The sequence below is a fragment of the Chenopodium album genome, chromosome 9, assembly GCF_948465745.1.
Source record: "Chenopodium album chromosome 9, dcCheAlbu1.1, whole genome shotgun sequence".
Lineage (NCBI taxonomy): Eukaryota > Viridiplantae > Streptophyta > Magnoliopsida > Caryophyllales > Amaranthaceae > Chenopodium > Chenopodium album.
In genome coordinates this window covers 70,026,178-70,045,959 of record NC_137842.1, presented here as the reverse complement: position 1 = coordinate 70,045,959, position 19,782 = coordinate 70,026,178, and the positions used below count along the sequence as shown (strand labels likewise).

At 34.5% G+C, this 19,782-nt stretch overlaps 1 protein-coding gene across 1 annotated transcript; it reads right to left on the bottom strand.

The window, feature by feature from the left end:
- Positions 1–580: 580 nt before the first annotated feature.
- Positions 581–17,781, bottom strand: LOC145560406 (MADS-box protein AGL24-like). Its single transcript, XM_081621656.1, has 8 exons — positions 17,546–17,781; positions 2,766–2,844; positions 1,833–1,894; positions 1,645–1,744; positions 1,504–1,545; positions 1,249–1,290; positions 1,016–1,155; positions 581–857 (listed from the first exon to the last, which is right to left on the bottom strand). Exons 2-8 carry the CDS (start codon positions 2,841–2,843, stop codon positions 830–832), a joined length of 492 nt encoding a protein of 163 aa, XP_081477782.1. The 5' UTR covers position 2,844; positions 17,546–17,781; the 3' UTR covers positions 581–829.
- Positions 17,782–19,782: the final 2,001 nt, after the last annotated feature.

The following is a 19,782-nucleotide window of genomic DNA, read 5'->3' as shown; positions in this document are numbered from 1 at the left end:
CTACACAAATGGCTCAAAAATGTTAACCACAAAATAATTTCTTCTTTTGCCTAAAAAGACGAAATTATAAAAACCTAATTGGCTAGCAATTATCCACTACAAATACCCTAAAGTTGTATTTGTAACAAGACACTTTTACATTTAATCAAAACAAAGACGAAATGATAAAAGCCCAAAAAATGGCACTGTGTAATAGTCAACCAAGATATCAAATTGGACCTAAAATCTTAGTTACAAAACTTCACATTCCCTATAGGTCAAAAGTCTCACAACAAAGGCGAAATGATAAAAGTCCAAATGGTATCAATGTATCATTGGCTAGTAATTAGCCCATTACCCAACAATGACCCAAAACTTGTAACAAGATAATTTTATCATTTCAACAAGATAACGCGAATTGAATGGTGCTTACATAGACACATAGTTGCACCAAATACCCCATACACGTTATGCATTGCACCTATGAGATAGTTGAACAAAAGCGATGCAAAAATGCTGTAAGATTACCCACATCTCAATCAGATTATATCAACATATTTTTCTGTCAAAGGTAATTCACAAAGAACTAGGGCACAGAGAATTAAAGAAAGTAAGAGAATATAACACTTACAAAGACTTGAACACCTTCAACTTCTGCCTCCTGCATTATTTACTTACTACTGCATCGTCTGAATTAGGGTTTACAAAACTGACAAGAATTCCAAGCAGCACAATTTAAATACATCCAACATATATATAGCTTTATCCTTCTCTCCATGACTTACAGTATACATAAATCTGCTTTCATATACTCCATAGCTCGCGCTTTATTGCAAATTTGCAATACACTTCATAAATTTTCACTTTGTACAGGAGGGCTGCATTCAAATTAATAAGAACATAAGCCCCAAGTAAGTGATGAAAACGTACACAAGAGAGCCTTATGAAACGGATGAAAACAGAAAGTATGAAGATTTTTAAGAAACAGAGGGAATAGATTAGCATATGAAGTAGAGAACACCAGTAACACACTCACCCCAATGTAAGAAAAGTATTTGAAATTGAGTTATTATCTTTTTTTGGCAGCCATTGAATTGGAGCTGATGAGGGTACGCTGGTATCTGATTCCGCAGCCAAATGCAGCAGAGAAAAATGTTCTTTTGACACATCTTTCATCTGTAGTATTGACCAAGACAACTATTTTACTTTGTAATCGAGAAACTTTCTTTGGAACAGAAGACGTAAAATAAATTTCGAGGTCACTTCCACCTGTTCTTTCAACATTTGATTTTCCTTTGCCGTTTCAATCTCCTACTTGTCCCAGTTGTGCCATCACATTTCAATGTACCAGCAACATCAAAGAAAATAAGTGCAAATAAGTGAAAATCTATGTTGCTTGAACTCATTTACGAGTAAGTGACTATAAAAACATAGTTATGTGACACGAGTACTTGAAGTGAGGTGAGGTGAGATGAAGTGTCCAAATTACGTAACAGATAATGCAATATGAGTAAGAAAGAGTACCTTTCCCTTGAGGGTGACAATCTCTTTCCGAAGTTTTTCACCCTGAACACGATCACCAAGTTCAAGCAATTAAAATTTTAGGACTTAATGTAATAATAAATACATGATTTATGTAATTTTGTTTCAAGTAAAGAACACAACCTTGGCTCGGCGAATTTTGGTTTGACCCCTTTCAACTTGTCTTTCTAGTTTCATTAGCTCATCGAGGCTCAATGCATCAAGGTCTTCTCCATTTATACGACTATCACAGGATCATAACTTAGATGTAAACACGGATCCTAAAGCATAGCACACAAAGCTTACTGGAGAGCGGTTACTATGAAGTTTACCTTATGTCTCGAGTCTTGTCCTCAAGTTCTTTGCTTAGCATAGCACACAAACTATCCTCAGCCTACAAACACAAGAAAAGTAGCATCAAATCAATGTATCACCTAATGGATTTAAGTACTGAAAAGTGATTTTACTACAAATTTTGAAAGATGTAGAGTTTCATTGTCTGAGCTGGGTTTCTTGTTTAGTAGAAGTAATAATAATCAAGTTATGCATATGATCCTTTACCTTGATTCTGTTTTATCTTAATGAATCATTAAAGGGGACTTAATTCTCCCGACTTTATATCAATTTGAACATATGAAAGTCTGCATAACCTACTTTTTGCTAGGAAAATGTTTGCAACTATACGCGATAGAAAAGTAAAATCTTCACATAAAGGACTAAATCAACAAAACACACTAATATATGATTTTGAAGAAGTGGAGAATTTGATAACTCCAGGATAGTTGAAACAAGAGACGGTTAGAAGACAGCTCTACCAATTATCCTAGGCCACTTGCATTTGGGACAAAGGAAATCAGACACTGTTAGTCTATTAGCTAGGGTAGGAATTGAATTGAATATATATTATGTAAATTACACTAGTAATTTACATAAAGGCTATATAAATGCCTCCAATTTACCTAGAATTCACTCCATCTTCACGACTTAGCAAATGACAGTGATTCCAACAGCAAAGCCCATATGATTAAATGAGAACAGTAGAAGTGTAGAACCCTAACTTCATTCTGTCTCCTTGAAGAATCTAATGTAGCATTGACATCCATTTTATGTCCTATTTCCAAACCATGACTTACAAAAAAGAAAGCACAAATTTGTTCTTTCTAGTAAAAATCTTATGAACAAGGTGTTTGTGCCTGCTTTTAGCAAATTTTCTAACAAAAATACCTCAAAATGTAGTTAACACAGTTGCTTTAGATATAGCTTACCTCTAGCTGTAGTGATGATTCCTCTAGCCTGTTGATGTTGTCTGCATGTAGCATATGCCGTTGAAGCACTTGTGTCATCCTTGATAGACCAATTAAAAACAAATTCAAGTTATGATACATTTACAATATTATAGAATAGTATGGCAAGAGCCAGTTTACAAATACCTTGGGGAAACCTTTGGCAATCATCATAGAGCCAATGAATTGAAACACACAATTCCAAGGCAAAAGTTTTGATGATCTTAGGTACATAAAAGATTGTTGTGAGCATTTGTCCATCAGGAACATTGACCATAAAAAAAAAGTCATTCTTCTTCAATATCACTTTTACTTAGAAAGGTGAAGCAATTTAAAAGTTGAAAATATGATCCTACTATCATAACTTCGCAAGTATCTTGTTGTCAGTCATGTGTATGTGGTCAAATAGTATAAGGTCAGACTTATAAGAGAGCAGAAAACAAGTGTAAGCAACATGAAAATGGTTAACAGCTTAACACTTAAGGAGGCGAGATATGGGTTAAGCAAAGCTCTTAGAGATTGATATAATGAAATTAGTAAATTTGGATAAGTTAATAAGTTACGAAGATAAGTTAATCCCACAATTCTATTTCTAAGAAAGTAAAACTTCAAGTAATCCACAAGAAACTGCCTCTACCACATCATGCAAACTTTAATCTTTACATCATTTCACATTAAAAAAAAAAAAAAAAAAAAAAAAAAAAAAAAAAAAGTAGTAAGAAACAACACCCTTCAAACTTTAATATTCACAGCATTTCACATGGAAAAATAAAACGGTAATAAGCAACAACACTCACCTAATATAAAAAGAAAACAAACAGAAAAGAACTCACAGAATTCATCTAGTTGGTGCATTGTACAAGGGGTTAGCTTGTGTGGTATAAGAAATTTTCTGAGGACTGTTCATTGTGAGAAGATTATGTTATTGAAATCATCCATGAGTTGAACCCTAAACAGAACAATCTGTTCCTAGTTCTTCTAAGTCAGCAAACCATGATCCCACAATTGGGATAGCAAAATGGTAGCCTATTAGGCCTAGGGCAAAACTCACTCCGCCCACTGATTATTTAACTAGGATAATTGAAACAATACTCTCTCCTTTTATTAGTCCACAAAATTAGGGTTTAAAGGTCAAGATTGGCCAAATTTCTGGAAAATAATGTCATTATTTTCAAAAAAAATTATTTTTAAAGATTTTTGTGGAATAAAAAAAAGATAACTCTTTAATTACATCATACTTCCTCCGTTTTCTTTTACTTGCAACACTTCCCTAAAAAAGAAATGTCACAATACTTGCAACACACTATAAAAGGAAAGTTACTGTAGGGAAAAACTATACTATATCCCTTATTTAAAGCACATGGCCCACTAAATTACACTCCTAACAACCACTCATCCTATTTTAAAGTTTATTATATCATATGTAAACCCCACCTTTCTTAACTACCGCGCTAAATGATGTGTTGCATTTAAAAGAAAACAGAGGAAGTATAAATTAGAATGAAATCATCTTCAAGTAGCAAAAAATTGATAGATCCGTTGATGAAGAATATGTAATTTACAGAGACATGAAAACTCTCTTATAGATGTCATATCAAAACCATCTTGTTATACTACAACAACAAAGCCTTAGTCTAATAGTCTCAAAATGAATGCTCAACAACGATCAAAACTCTCTTATAGATGTCATATCAAAAACATCTTGTTATACTACAACAAAGCCTTAGTCTCAAAATGATTTAGAATCGGCTAACATAAATCGTCATAAGAAATTGTACGACAAAAAAAAATAAATTAAAAAAAAAATCATTTAAAAGAATTTGAAAAAATGTGAGTAAATGAAAGAGCATTTAAAAAAAAAACAAGAGAGTTTTAAAGGGTACCCAAATTCCCAATGAAATTCAAGAAAGTTTAAAAAGATAAATTAAAACGTCAGAAGTAGAAAAAGGTTTAAGAAATTAAAACGTCGAAGTAGAAAATATAAAGGTTTAAGAAAACTATAGTTTTGAGAATTAAACATTAGTAATGAAGAATTCTAGGTAAAAGTGTATATTCATAGGGAATTTTAAGTTTTGTTAAAGTTTGGTGAATTATACATTAACGAGGAATTCTAGATAAAGTGTATAGTCATGGGGAATTTAAATTTTTGTAATTTTGGTGGTTAAGTAAAATGGATAGAAGAAGGGAATATTCCTAGTTGTATTTTTTTTCAGTAAAATTTTCCTGACGAGGTATATAATTTCTCTAGTTTTGGCCTCGTACAATGCATGAATTCATAATAATAAAATTTATTATTAATAATAATAGTCAATTGAAATGGAGTTAATTGAAATTAAATGACTTATGTACCACCATTTTAATTTTTTTATTTTGAAGTATGAATTTATTTAATATATGCCCTTAAAATTTTTATATGTTGCATATATATAAAAAAAATTATTAAAAGAATTTAATTTTTTTAAAAAAATAATAAGTAGCACTTTGGAGGAATCTGGAGATCACTTTAGTATATGTATAGATTTTAACTAGCTTTTTGGCCCGTTCAATGCACGGGTTATTACTTGGGGTTAATTATACGAAATAATTGCTTTATTTCTAAAACTTAAAGGAAAAAAAGACCGAGGATGGTAAAACTGTGAAAGAAGATGAAGAAATTTATTTAGATATATGTACATGAAGATTGTGAAATATGAAAAGATATATTAGTTTAAATTATATTTAAAGTCTAGGAGATGAAAAGATTATATTTATTATAATTCATATGTTTATGTAATAAGTACTAATTAATTGAACTTTATTTTATTATGGTGGAAATGGAACACTTCATTTTCATACTTGAATATAAATATTAAGGGAGGTGACATGTGTTATATGGGGTATTGAGTGACTTATGATGCCATGTGTCATATAAAAAAATTGTGGTTTATGTTTTTAAATACTAAGTATAGATTTTAGTATATGTATAGATTTTAATATGACATAAGGCAAGGGAAGGGAAAGATAATGGAGGAGAGGGATCCATATTCCTTCTCATTAAATTGTTGGAGAGATTTAAAGGGAAAATGGAAGGTCAACTCTCTCCCTTACCTTACTTCCGTTTCTCTTCCCTCTTTATCATTCCCTTCCCATTTCCGTAACTATTGTTATCCAAACAAATTGTAGAAGTTGTAAAACAATTGTGGAAAGCAAAAGAAATTAATATTTTATACCAACAATATTAGTGTGTTTGGATGCTAAAAAGGAAGAAAAAGGAGGGGGGGGGGGGGAGGGGGAGGGGGAGGGGAAGGGATGAAATAATGATGAATTTCGAATCTCCCTTTCAATTGCCTTCTTTCCTCATTTGTTATCCAAATGAAAAATACCTCATCCCATCATTTCCCTTCCCTTCCCTTCGAAGGGCACAACAACCCAAATGAAAAGCGGAAATTAAGGTTCATTTGGCATCGCCGTGGTTTTCTATTTTTTTGGTTTTTGATTTTTCAAAATCATATGATATATATCATATAATGAATAAAAAATTAGTCAAATTTGTTAAAATCATGATAATTTTGAAAAATAACAATAGAATAGTGAAAACACTTTTTTTTATTTCCTGTTTTGTTTTTTGTTTTCAAAAACACAGAAAACCGAAAATCAAAAACCAAATACCAAAAACAGTGTCAAACAAGTCCTTAAAGAATTAGTTTGTATTGTCTCTCGTTGAAAAAATATTGTTTGTGAATTCTTTAATTGCATTTATTTTCTCTTTTTTTTTTTTTAATTTTGTAAATGGTAGTAGCTTGCCATTGTAAATGTTGTGGCTTAAATTATGTTATTTGACATGCTAAACCAAAGCTATAAAGGATGCAGCTATCCATTATGGATAGTCTTAGGATAGAAAACTTAAATGAATCATTAAAAATAAAACATGAACTTCTCATGGAAAAAAAAAATGGGTCTGTTCACATTTATTGAATTAAGTGAGCTGAACTAAACTGATTGGAGTTTAGCTGAAGTGAGCTAAAATGAATATTTTATGAGAGAAGGAAATTAAGAGCTGAATTAAAGTGAACTGAACTGAAATTAAGCTGAAGTGAACAGGCCCAAAATCAAAGCCCGCAACATTTCACCACAATCATCGACGTTGCTATTAGAAATTGTGCCTTGTTCCCACCCAATTTGAAAACTTTTCAAGTGATTTTGGATGTTAACATATTCTCAAATTTAGGAATATAACCTAATATTGAGATTTATTTTGCATCAAATTAAACTTCTCTAACAATTTATCATAAAAATAAAAATCGGGCAAAATAAGGGGGTTTATATTTTTTGTAAAATCTTTGAATTCCCTAAGAAAGCCAACAATTAACTTCTTCTTGTTTCAATTTAAACAATGAGCAAGCGATCTTCAATTAAAACTAGGCATAAAATAAAATTATTCATTGCTTGTGAATCAGGGAAAATAATTAAGGGTTTAATACAGTTTTAGTAAAACTATAAATGATGACGACATTATCTTCAAACAAAAATCGCCGAGAAAAAAGATAAAGGCAATAAAAGTCTGTAATCATATTGTGGTTTAAAAAGTAGCAATTTCAAGATAATTTTAATAAGAAAACGGAAATAAGAAGAATTGGTTTGGAGTATTGCATATTTACTAGCTCATATACAGATGCCATTAAGACTTGGTACTCATAATAAGTTTTTAAAATAAGATGAAGACAACATAACCTACCTGCATACATCAACAATTTTAAGCCTAAGGGAAAACTCAAGTGAGGGAAAATCCATTAAAACTTAATACTCATAAAAAGTTGGAAAATTTCACAAGAATACTCCAACCTTTGCCCCGTTCTCCTAGAATAATCCAACCTTTCAATTAACCTTGAATAATCCTAAATTTACTATATATTTTCTTCTGCCAATCCTATTTGACTAGTTACTTGAACTTCGGGTATTTTTTTTTCCCCTTAATTTTTTCCCTCCCTTCTTCCTTCTCCTCTCTTCACCCCCATTTCAAGCTTTTAGCCTTTAAAAATGGCTCCCTCACCTTACTGCACCTTCCCGCCACCACACCTCACATCACACCCCGTCAAGGCATCTCCATCAAACAACCCAACACGTGCTACCCTCTTTGCAGCCACCATAACCCCATTAAATCCAGACCCGAAACCTTTCCTCCACTCCTACCAATATACTCGAACCACCAACCTCACCTAGCTGAAACCATTAAACCCTGTCCCACCCAAAACCCGAAACCCCAACCCCACCTACCTAGAAACCGAAACCCCAACCCGCACCATTGTCCTTCTCTTCTCTCTCTTTCTCAATTTAATTTGGGGTTGAATTGGTTGTGGTCGTACATTGTTGATGTTGTGGGTGGTCGTTGATGTTATGGGTGTTGTTTGTAGTTGAATTGTGGGTTGGTAGTGGATGGATGTTGTGTTGAGTGGTGATATTGGTGGTGTTGAGGCGGTTGTAGTTAGTGGTACAGTAGATGGTGGTGAGTGGTTAAGGTGGTGATAATGGACGAAGGGAGAGGAGATAGAAATGGGTAAGAAGGGGAAAGGAGAAACATTTTTTGTTTGTTTTTTTTAATTATTATTTTTATTTTCAACTCCGCCAGTGGGTTTCCCGCTGCCAGTCCCAAGCCTGGATAAAGGAGGAGGGTTACGGTAGGCCAGTGACAGCCAGTATAAAACTTCGTCACATCCCATGACATGAGCCAAACAGATATTTTCGTGGGGGCGTTCCCTACTCAGCGACGCGCTGCACTTCCTAGACCCGGGTGTAGTGATAAGTATGCAAGGGTTGCTAGGTCGTCGCCCAGAAGCGACGCGCCACATTGCCCGAGTGTGGTGTCAAATGAGCAAGGGCGTGCCATTGGGGCGTTCCCTACTGAGCGACGCGCTGCACTTCCGAGACCCGGGTGCAGTGATAAGTATGTAAGGGTTGCTAGGTCGTCGCCCAGAAGCGACGCGCCATATTGCCCAATTGTGGTGTCAAATAATCAAGGACTTGGAGTTGGGATCAGGAGGGAGCGTGGGAGAAAAGAATTTAGTTTGCGGATTGGTTCTTGGAATGTGGGGTCTCTTACGGGAAAATCAGCAGAATTGGTAGAAGTAATGAAAAGACGACGCGTGAACATCATGTGCCTCCAAGAGACAAGATGGACAGGAGAAGGAGCTCGAGGCTTGGTTTTGGGGTATAAGGTATGGTATGTTGGGCAAGAAACGAGCCACAGAACAAGGAATGGTGGAGCTAGGAACGGAGTTGGTGTGGTTCTCGATGAGAGGTTGGCAAAAGAGGTGATCGAGGTCTATCGGAAGAACGATAGGTTGATAAGGCTGAAGTTGCTATGTGGCAAGGAGATTGTGAATGTTATCAGTGCTTATGCTCCCCAAGTGGGTTTAGATGCAGAAGAGAAACGACAATTTTGGGAGGACCTAGACGAGGTGGTGCAGGGTGTCCACCACTCAGAGAAGTTATATATTGGAGGGGATCTAAATGGGCACGTTGGGGCGAGCCGAGATGGCTATGAGAGTGTCCATGGAGGCTTTGGGTATGGGCAGAGGGACGCCGGTGGTGAAGCTATTATGGATTTTGCCCAATCATATGATTTAATTTTGGCTAATACTTGGTTTAAGAAGAGGGATTCACACTTGATAACTTTTCGGAATGGAGCAAATGCAACTCAAATAGACTTCCTGCTCACAAGGAGCATAGATAGACAAAGTTGCATAAACTGTAAGGTTATCCCAGGGGAGAGTGTGGTCACCCAACACCGGCTATTGGTAATGACTATTCGTCTGAAAGAGAAGGCGAAGAAAAAAGTTAGACAAGAAGAACCAAGGATAAGATGGTGGACCCTAAGGGATGCAAAAGCTAAGGTTTTTACAGAAAAGGTAATTGAAGAAGCGGATTGGGATGGAGAGGTGGATCCGGACATGACCTGGTTACGAATGAAGAACTGTTTCCTAAGAGTGGCCAAAGAGGTCTTAGGGGAAGTAAGGGGAAGAACTTCGGTACAGAGAGATACTTCGTGGTGGAATGAAGAGGTGAAAGCAGTAATTAAGCAAAAAAGGGAATGCTATCAAGCCTTAGGAAAATGTAGGAGTGATGAAACCTTTGCAGCGTATAAGGAGGCTAAGAGTAAGGCAAAGGCAGCTGTTCGCCAAGCAAAAGAAAAGGCATATCAGGAGGTTTATGAAAAGCTTGATTCCAAGGAGGGAGAAAGGATCATTTATAAGATGGCAAAGAGAAGACAAGAGGCAAGGAAGGATATTGGCATGGTGAAGTGTGTCAAAGATAAGAACCAAATGGTCCTAGTGCAAGAGGAGGGCATCAAGGACAGGTGGAAGGGGTACTTCGATGAATTATTTAATGGAAGTAATGGAGTTGTGATAGGAGATACCTCTATGAGTGATGAAGAAATCAACATGGAGTATGTGCGAAGGATTAGGAGAGTAGAGGTGGAGATTGCACTGAGGAAGATGAAACCTAAGAAGGCGGTTGGCCCTGATGGGGTACCGATAGAGGTGTGGAGGTGTTTGGGTAAGATTGGTATTGATTGGTTAACAAACCTTTTCAACAAGATATGGACGGCTACAAGGATCCCACAAGATTGGAGGAAGAGCACCTTGGTCCCGGTTTATAAAAACAAAGGAGACGCTCAAGATTGTTCTAACTATCGAGGAATTAAGCTTATGAGCCATACTATGAAGTTGTGGGAAAGGGTGATTGAACAAAGGTTGAGGGCATGCACAAGCATTTCAGATAACCAATTTGGTTTTATGCCTGGGAGATCTACTATGGAGGCAATCCATTTGATAAGACAAATGATGGAGTTTTATAGGGTAAAGAAGAAAGATCTTCATATGGTCTTTATTGATTTAGAGAAGGCATATGACAAGGTGCCAAGAGAGATACTTTGGTGGGCAATGTTGAAGAAAGGTATCCCACGAAGGTATGTAGACCTAGTTAAGGATATGTATCGGGATGTGTCAACAAATGTGAGGACATGCGGAGGGTTGACAAAAGATTTCCCTATTACAATCGGATTGCATCAAGGGTCTGCATTAAGCCCTTTTCTTTTTGCAACGGTTCTAGACGAATTAACTAGACCAATTCAAGATGAGGTTCCATGGTGTATGCTGTTCGCAGATGATATCGTTTTGGTGGATGAGACTAAGGATGGGGTTAATGTCAAGTTGGAGCAATGGAGGCAAAGGTTGGAATCTAGAGGGTTTAAGCTAAGTCGGAGTAAGACTGAATATTTGGTATGTCGTTTTGGCACTCAGAGGGGGACAAGCAATGAAGTGGTGAGTTTGGATGGAAAGGATTTGACCATGAGTGAATGTTTTAAGTACCTAGGGTCGATCATCCAGAAGAATGGTGACATTGATCAAGACGTGACCCACAGGATTAAGTCAGGGTGGCTTAAATGGAGAGCGGCCACGGGAGTGCTATGCGACCGCAGCATTCCCTTAAAGTTGAAGGGAAAATTCTACAGGACTGCCATAAGACCAGTGTTGCTCTATGGTACAGAATGTTGGGCTTCTAAGAAAGAGCATATTAAAAAGATGGAGGTTACGGAAATGCGCATGTTAAGGTGGATGTGTGGAAACACTTTAAGAGATAGAATCAGAAATGAGGTTATTCGCAAGAAAGTAGGTGTGGCGGGCATTGTAGATAAATTAAGGGAAAATCGTCTGCGTTGGTTTGGACATGTAAGACGGAGACCCGAGGGTGCACCGGTGCGAAGAGTGGAAGAGTGGGACCATGGAGGGATTAAACGAGGAAGAGGGAGACCAAAGATGACTTGGTTGGAAGGAGTGAGGAAGGATATGAAGTGCATGGATTTACGTGAGGATGAAGTTTTGGATCGTAAGGGATGGAGGAGAAAGATTTATGTTGATGACTACACGGAATAATCAAATTTGGTTCATGTTAGCCGACCCCACTTTTGGGATTAAGGCTTTGATTGATTGATTGATTGATTGATTATTTTTATTTTCAATTAAAAATATTTTTTTAAATTAAAAAAAAATAACCAATTAAGAAGTGCCACGTGGATGGTAACCGGCTATAAAGGGTAAGGTGACTTGCTAGGGTTGCTGGAAGAAAATAATTGTAAACTTAGGATTATTCAAGGTTAATCAAAAAGTTGGATTATTTTGGGAGAATGAGTGAAAGGTTGGATTATTGGTGTAAAATTTTCCTAAAAAGTTTTTAAAATAAGTAGTGTTTTTATCAATTAAACTTTTCAAACTTTGACCATAATTTTACTAATAGTTATAATTATTACTCCTTTAGTTTCATGATCAATAACAATCATTTGACTTTTACATTTGCTAATACTAAGTTAACCATTATATATGTAATGCTTAGTAATTAATTTGTACAAATTATTAAAAAAAAAAAACCCACTTATATAAATATACTTTAAAGATTACATAATCACCTTTTTGTACATGTGGGAGTGAGAGAAAACCCTAGTGGTTTGAGCCCCAATCCCAATTTCAAGTGATTTGGGATTAATTCTCATCGCTTGACGCTCGCCCTTATGGCTCTATAAATACTAAAAATCCTTTGTGTATATATGAAAAGGTAATTATGGTTATAGTTACTGTATAGATAGTGTAAAAGTCAAAAATATTGCAAGTATTTTAAAATGAATTATATTATTTTTTTTTTTACCATTTGAAATCTAGTTATATTTGTTTTAAAGTTTATTTATTTTGGCAACGTAGTATTAGCATTTCTTAATTTAACCACCAATGCCCCCACTCGGGACGAATTCAACCACCAACATATAAATGTTGAAATATGTGTTCTGAAAACCATGAACAACAAATATTTCTTAGTTATTTTTAACCGCAACGTTAGGGACTTCATGCCTGCCGATGCATATTTCATCATAATTTAAATATCATAAGTTGTGTTATAGTAAACATATAAAAAAAATTGACATTATAAAAGTGTATTGATGAAGATCTTACATGGCTATCTTTTTTTCTAACTTATAAATCACATAAAACACTCAAAGAACAATGTGTAGATAGCCTGAAATTTCAATGTTAAAAATACGAAGGAAGTACCAATGTTATGGCATTATTTGAAAACAAACGAAATATATAATAGTTAAATCAAATCATATAAAAGTCAAATGTACAAATTATATACTTTGATGAATTTGAGACAACTTTTCACACGATTGCAATAACTATTTTTGACATTTTACCCATTGTGTACCCGATATACTAAACTTGCATAATGGTGCCTAATGGCAACAACTTGAATAATTTTTCTTAACCTTTAGAGTGATTGGATTGAAAGAAATTGAAGGAAAGGAAGGGAAAGAAAATTGAGAAATAGAGTATTTTTCATTTGGATACCAAATGAATAATGAAGGGAATTAAAAGGAGAAAAATAAAAGGATTGCATTATAAAAAATTGATCTCTCTAACAATGGAGAGATTTGAAAAGAAAACTCATTATTATTCCCTCCCCTCCCTTCCCCTCCTTTTTCTGTTTCTTCTCTTCCCCTTCCTCCCCTTCTTTACATTCCTTCTTTATGCCCAAAAAAGTGTCATTGTCTACTACCCTCTATGAAACTTAAACCAAACCCCTTTCAAGCTTTCAAGATAGTTAAACTTGAGATTATATCCCCAAAGCGCACGGATGCTTGAAAACCTCTAAAGCAAAATTTCTCATCTGAAGTAGAAGCCCTTATAAAAAATTTGGTGATCATAGTTCTAGAGGTAACACTATAGATTGAAAATGAAAAGGTGGCTCATCTGATCCCTATGTGTTATAAAAAATCCAATCACTATGTGTTATCCTTTGCCTTAGTGGCTCTTTCTAATCGCAAAATTTTGGATTTGTCAAGGAGAGTCTTGTTTTTTTCAACAAATACAAACTTCAAGAAGACCAAACCCCCCCTTCCAATGGCCAATACCATATTCTCCTTATGACTCATAAATCATTATTCAATTCAATGCTTAGAGGTTCTGTTAGAGATATCGGAAAATATATGTGTGATATATTTTCCGTATATATCATTTAAGAGAATAATATATTTAGGATATTTATGTTAAGATATTATTTATGAGCGTAGCTTTGTATAGATACTCAACCTATTGATGAATAATAATCAAGCAATACAAAAGCTATTCTATTCTATTTCTCTCTAATTTGTCATGATAAATTATTTATGAGAAAGAATAGCTTGAATTGTATTGATGATCTTGGCTAATATTTATAACCTACATGAGATAACCTACACAATATAACCTCTATCATATAAACTTCCATAAATCTATCTTAGAATATCACTAAGATATATTATTATCCTAAATATAATATCATAAGATATATATGGAAAATATATCACAATAATATATTTTCCTGTATTCCTAACACCCTCCCGCAATCGTAACGGCAGTAACACGAACGTTATGATTGGAAATTCGCACTTTGTTGAAGTCGATCAAGTTGCACCTCTCTATTGATGTCACCTTCAATTTTTTTTTTTATTTAAAAAAAAAACGAACTTTTGCTACCACGGCCCTTTGCTGGTGTCCATGGTCTTTTGTCACGGCCCTTTGCTGTGTCCGTGGTCTTTTGTCACGGCCCTTTGCTGGTGTCCGTGGTCTTCTTTGCCACGGCCCTTTGCTGGTGTCCGTAAGAATAGAATAGTTTTTGTATTGCTTGATTATTATTCATCAATAGGTTGAGTATCTATACAAAGCTACGCTCATAAATAATATCTTAACATAAATATCCTAAATATATTATTCTCTTAAATGATATATACGGAAAATATATCACACATATATTTTCCGATATCTCTAACATAGCTGCTGCCTAGTGCCTACTGGAGCCTTTCATTGGGGACTTTTAAAGCATTGATTTCAATCTAGTAATCATCATTTCTGGTCAAGGTGACAATCCCGACCCCTGGGATAACATGTAACCTAATCATACTCCGTTGAAAATAATTCAGAAACCAAATAGGACTCGCATCTAATCATCACAAGAGATATAAACTAACAGAACTTACATCAATCAAATAGTTAGAAAATAAAAAGGCAGCCAATGTAAACTTACAAAAAAGCAAGGTAGGACAAAATTCACTAAGCACTTTGTTTTGCTTAGCAAAAGGAAGAGTATTGATTCATAGTGTCTAAGTAAAGTATTAGAGACATTGCATTACACTGCTACACTCACCACCCTCCAAGACCGTCTCTGACTCTAGTTGCTATTACCTTTTTCAAGCTCTTGCATGCTCATACCGTCATACGTGACTGGACAGAATGAACAAGCATAGCTCATACTGATCAGAATAAATTAATCACACATAGCCTGTACTGATCATGTGTGTGAAATACTGAATTTTTCATGCAAGGAGATCCCAACCAAGATATTGGGAAATATGATGCGATTTCAGTAAATAGGGTATGTTATCCCAAAGATTGAAGACAATGAATAACTTGTTTCACAAAGGTTCAAGTAAGGACTAAAATGGAAAAGGACATTCTCATCCATTTTTGCACTATAAAATGTTCAAAAGAAGATAGGTGTGAGCATCAAAGAAGAATTCACATCAGTATAACAACTTATGAGACAACTCTTTGGTCTAGTAATTTTAAACCAAGGCACTGTTCAGTGTTCACTTTACCATATTTAAAGAACATTCATTAAAATGATTTTAGTTTAGTAAAAATCATTTCATTTCAGCAAAAATAAGTTTAAGTTAATAAAAATAAGTCAAAGAGCATACATAATAAAGAACTAGTCCTCTATTTTTCTAAATGTCAAGTATCCACATTAGAAATTTGAAGAATATAGTCCTCACTTCTATATTCTCCCAATTGTTTAGGGAGGCACAATTTTCTTCCTAGGGCAAAATTTCTTGTCTCCATTTTGTTCTTTTTTTAAAAAAATATATATATATTCTTCCTCCATAGGTTGAGCATGGATTCACCTTTTAAGAACACCAGCTGGAATTTTAGTTTACACATGACAACCTGGGGTCTTCGACCCCCCACTTCTTAGTCTTCCTTCAAAGGGTATCCCAAGTAGCTATCAAAGAACATGAGGGTTGTCTTTAGACAAGCAAGGCAGTGGACCAACAACGTGTGCTAGGAAGGTCCGTTTTACCACTTCGATTGAGATAGAGGCATACTCATTAGATTCACTATCTAGTGGCTGGTGGTATGACATGCTATTATGCCATGGTCAGCAGATTAAAGCACCAATTAAAAATCTGCTTGTTTTAGAAAGATTCTTAATCTATTATCTTATAGTCCTTTTGATCTGACTTCTAGTACAGTTTTGTGGAAAAGAAACAAGCTCTATCCTACTTTGTGGACAAAAAGGACGATTTAGATGTTATGTGGGCTTGTAAGACGAAAAATTATATGCCAAGGGATTCCCTTTCAGTACATTCTTCAATGCACCTTGTGAACTTTGTTCATCAGAATCTACTCTTCCTCACTTATCACTTCCAAGAAATATCCTTTTACATTTCTCACCTAGGAACACTGTAAAAAAAAGGAATTTATTTATCCTTTAACAAATAAATTCAGGATAGTACCTTTAGAGCATGGAAATTCATAATCCCCTAGAGATCAGCAGCTAATCTTTCATATCTACCTCGCTAACACCACCACAAACATATATATCTCATTTCTTCTTATAACTCTAAGTACATCCTAAAAACAATAGTCTTTTATACTACAATAGTACCATAAACACGGTCATTTGCTAGGCTGATGCTAACATAAAGGTAGCAATAGTAGCAAGTCTAGCAACTAGCAACTAACAACAGGTTAAACACAATAACCAAATGATATGAGATGTTTTCTTCACCTAATGTTGCAACAATGTAATTTGGAGTAGTCTGTCTACTTGTGAGTTGTGATAATGTGGATGTAATATTATCACCTTGTAAGAATTTTTGTATGTAATGGGAGTAAACACTTACTACAGTGAAAATTCCACTGCAAATATTGCTGTCATGCTATATCTTATGTATGTAAAACTTTTTAACAATGAAATTTGTTCAAACTAGTAAACTTTTGATTCATAGGGTAAATAAGTGTTGCATAGACTTTTTGAACTTGAGAAAAAAAATGATAAATCACTTCATTTGCAATTTTGCTCTCTTTTTAACCTTATGTTGCAATCAGAAACATAAATTTTTCGAAAATCCACACTTAAATAATACTTTGCAATATCAAAGAACTTTAGTAGGGGCTGTTTTGTAGGAAATAAAAAAAAAAATCAAATGGACTAGTTCTCTTAGATTTTGAGTAGAAGGCATTCCGAATAGAAAGAAAGATGGGATTTAAGAGCTATGGTATCATTCAAATAATACTTGAAGGGTCGGAGCTTCTTAGAATGTACTTCGTATATTGTATGATATATATGGCGTACATGTTATTAGAAACATTTGCCGGTGCCTATAAATTTGCTTCAGTTTTGTGATCATTTTGGTTTAATAAATTTAAATATTGTTGCATAAACTACTCCCAAGTCTCAGAAAAATGACAACTGTGTTTTATGGAAATTGATTGTGAACAAAAATTCCAAATTACTAATTTAAGCAAAAACAAGCTAATCAAATTAGTAAATTGATTAACAAAAAAAGAAGAAAGAGACCGGAAAATAAAAATAAAAAATAAAAAAGGACCAACCCTAGAAGGAAAGAAAGAGGGAATATCAAAATTAGTGAGAAAAATAAAAATTAAGAGAGAGAAAAAAAAAAAGAGGTTTACCGATTGGAGACTGAGACTGAATGAGTAGGATCCCCACTATCCTAACTCCTAAGTGGGCGCCATAAGAGAAAAGCTTGGTTTTTTTTTTTTTTTTTTTTTGAGGAGGAGGAAAATAGAGGAAAATAATGTGGAATAATGTGATGGTATTAGAAATCACAAACACCATAGACAAAGCCTCCAATGGTAGGAAGAGAGAGAAGCAATGAAATTTAACAATAAGGAAAAAGGGTGGGTGCCCACTTTGAGATAAATGAGATTCCAAATATAGCCCAATCCAACCCAACTTGCTCTAACTCTGGTTGTTTTTCGAGTTATTGTATTAACCAAAGTGGAAACTAATTTTTTTCTAGTAACTTTATTATTTTGGTATTTTAGGTGTCTACTTGTACTTTATTTTGTATCATTTGATTTAATACGGATTACTATTTTTAAATGTACTTTATGTCGTACGAGTATAATTTTAAATGTACTTGTTTAATAAAAATACTGTATTTTAATGTATCATTCCCCCCCCCCCCCCCACTCTAAACTCTAAAGTGCTTAATTCATTAACCTGATCAGGAGGGCCTGTGAAAGGTTACGGTCTGATAGGACTCTTTTCCTTACCAACAAAAAACAAATACCTAACAAGCTAAAATGTTGTGAAATATTACAAGGAGAAGGTCTAACCAAATCAGAATCTTAAACAAATTAACTTGGTCCAAGTAATTTCAATAGAGCATAGTAGCATACATGACCATAATCCCTCTGTTTCAAAATAAGTACCTCGCTTTTACTTTTATATATACTCCGTAATATTCAAATGCACCACTTTAATCTTTGTTGATTAAACATAAACTTAGAAAAATAGAGAGAATTTGTACAAAATAATACTCCTTGCATTTCATATTATAGTTTTTATTTATGTTTTTTCACGGTATTTAAAAAATTGAAGGAAAAAGTGGACAATTGTAGACAAAAGTTACAGAAAGTGGAAAAAAGACAAAAGTTAGATAAAGAAAGTGGAAAGAAAAAAAATAAGTACATAACTTGTGGAAAATTTATGGATGATTTAGAAAATACAATGAATAAAGTCCTAAAAATAAGGATATAATGATATTTACTAGGGGTGAGCAAAAAATCAGGGTACCCTGAATCGGAACCGGAACCTGTTAGGAACCGTAGGTTCCGGAACCAGAACCTGTACAAGAGGTTCCGGTTCCGGGTAGCAAACTGGAGAACCTGTTGTAATAGGTTCCGGTTCAGGTTCTCAATTTTTTGGAACCGGAACCTGTAGGGTACCCTGTACCCAATAAAAGTATCACTTAATTTCAAATTATACACTAATTCTTACTCAATTTTTAAATAATAAATATCAAAATTACAATTATAAAAATATATAAATTAAATTTGTTAGACAACTACTATTAGTTTGTCTTATTTGCAAGTTGAAAACATTATAAATTAATGACCAACCAGTTATTTATTAAAAATTCCGCGAAAAAGTTAGTGAGTATATTATAATACAGGGTACCCTGAATCGGAACCGGAACCTGTAGGTTCCGGTTCCGGTTCCCAATTTCCAGGAACCTGTTCAACAGGTTCTGGTTCTGGTTCTCATTTTGAGGAACCTCTTGCAACAGGTTCCGATTCCGGTTCCTGGAATTTTTACAGGGTACCCTGTTATGCTCACCCCTAATATTTACTACGTACATACTATTCTAAAATAGAAATAGGAACAATATTTTTAAAAAGCACGAAATATCTCATGGGCCGGACAGAGTATATGAGAGTAAACAAGATACATACGCAGAACCCAAAATTGATCACCCAAATTTTGGCGCACGATAGGGTGCAAGGGTGCAACCTCCCTAGATTTCAAGAAATATATAAATACAGTAAATACACAGTTAAGAGTTTAAGACTAAAGAGTGTCCACTTCCCTAAAAACGAGTAATGGTATTATAAAAGTAAAAAAAATGGTACAAAATTGAGCAGACAAGTTATGGCGTGAGGGGTCCTTGTAGTAATGTAAAAGTGTACCCTCGTACCCGTCAATCGTCATGTCATTTCTTTCTCTGCCACTTTACTACGCCTTTTTCTTTCCATTTTTATACTGTAATTAGTCTGTTACTAATACAGTCTTAACCAGAAACTTAGGTGTATCATCATCTCCTTCTCTTGACTCGTCTCTCTCTATTGTACTATATTCATTTTATCCACATTTCTTGTTCCTTTTTGGTACCTTGTTATTAAAG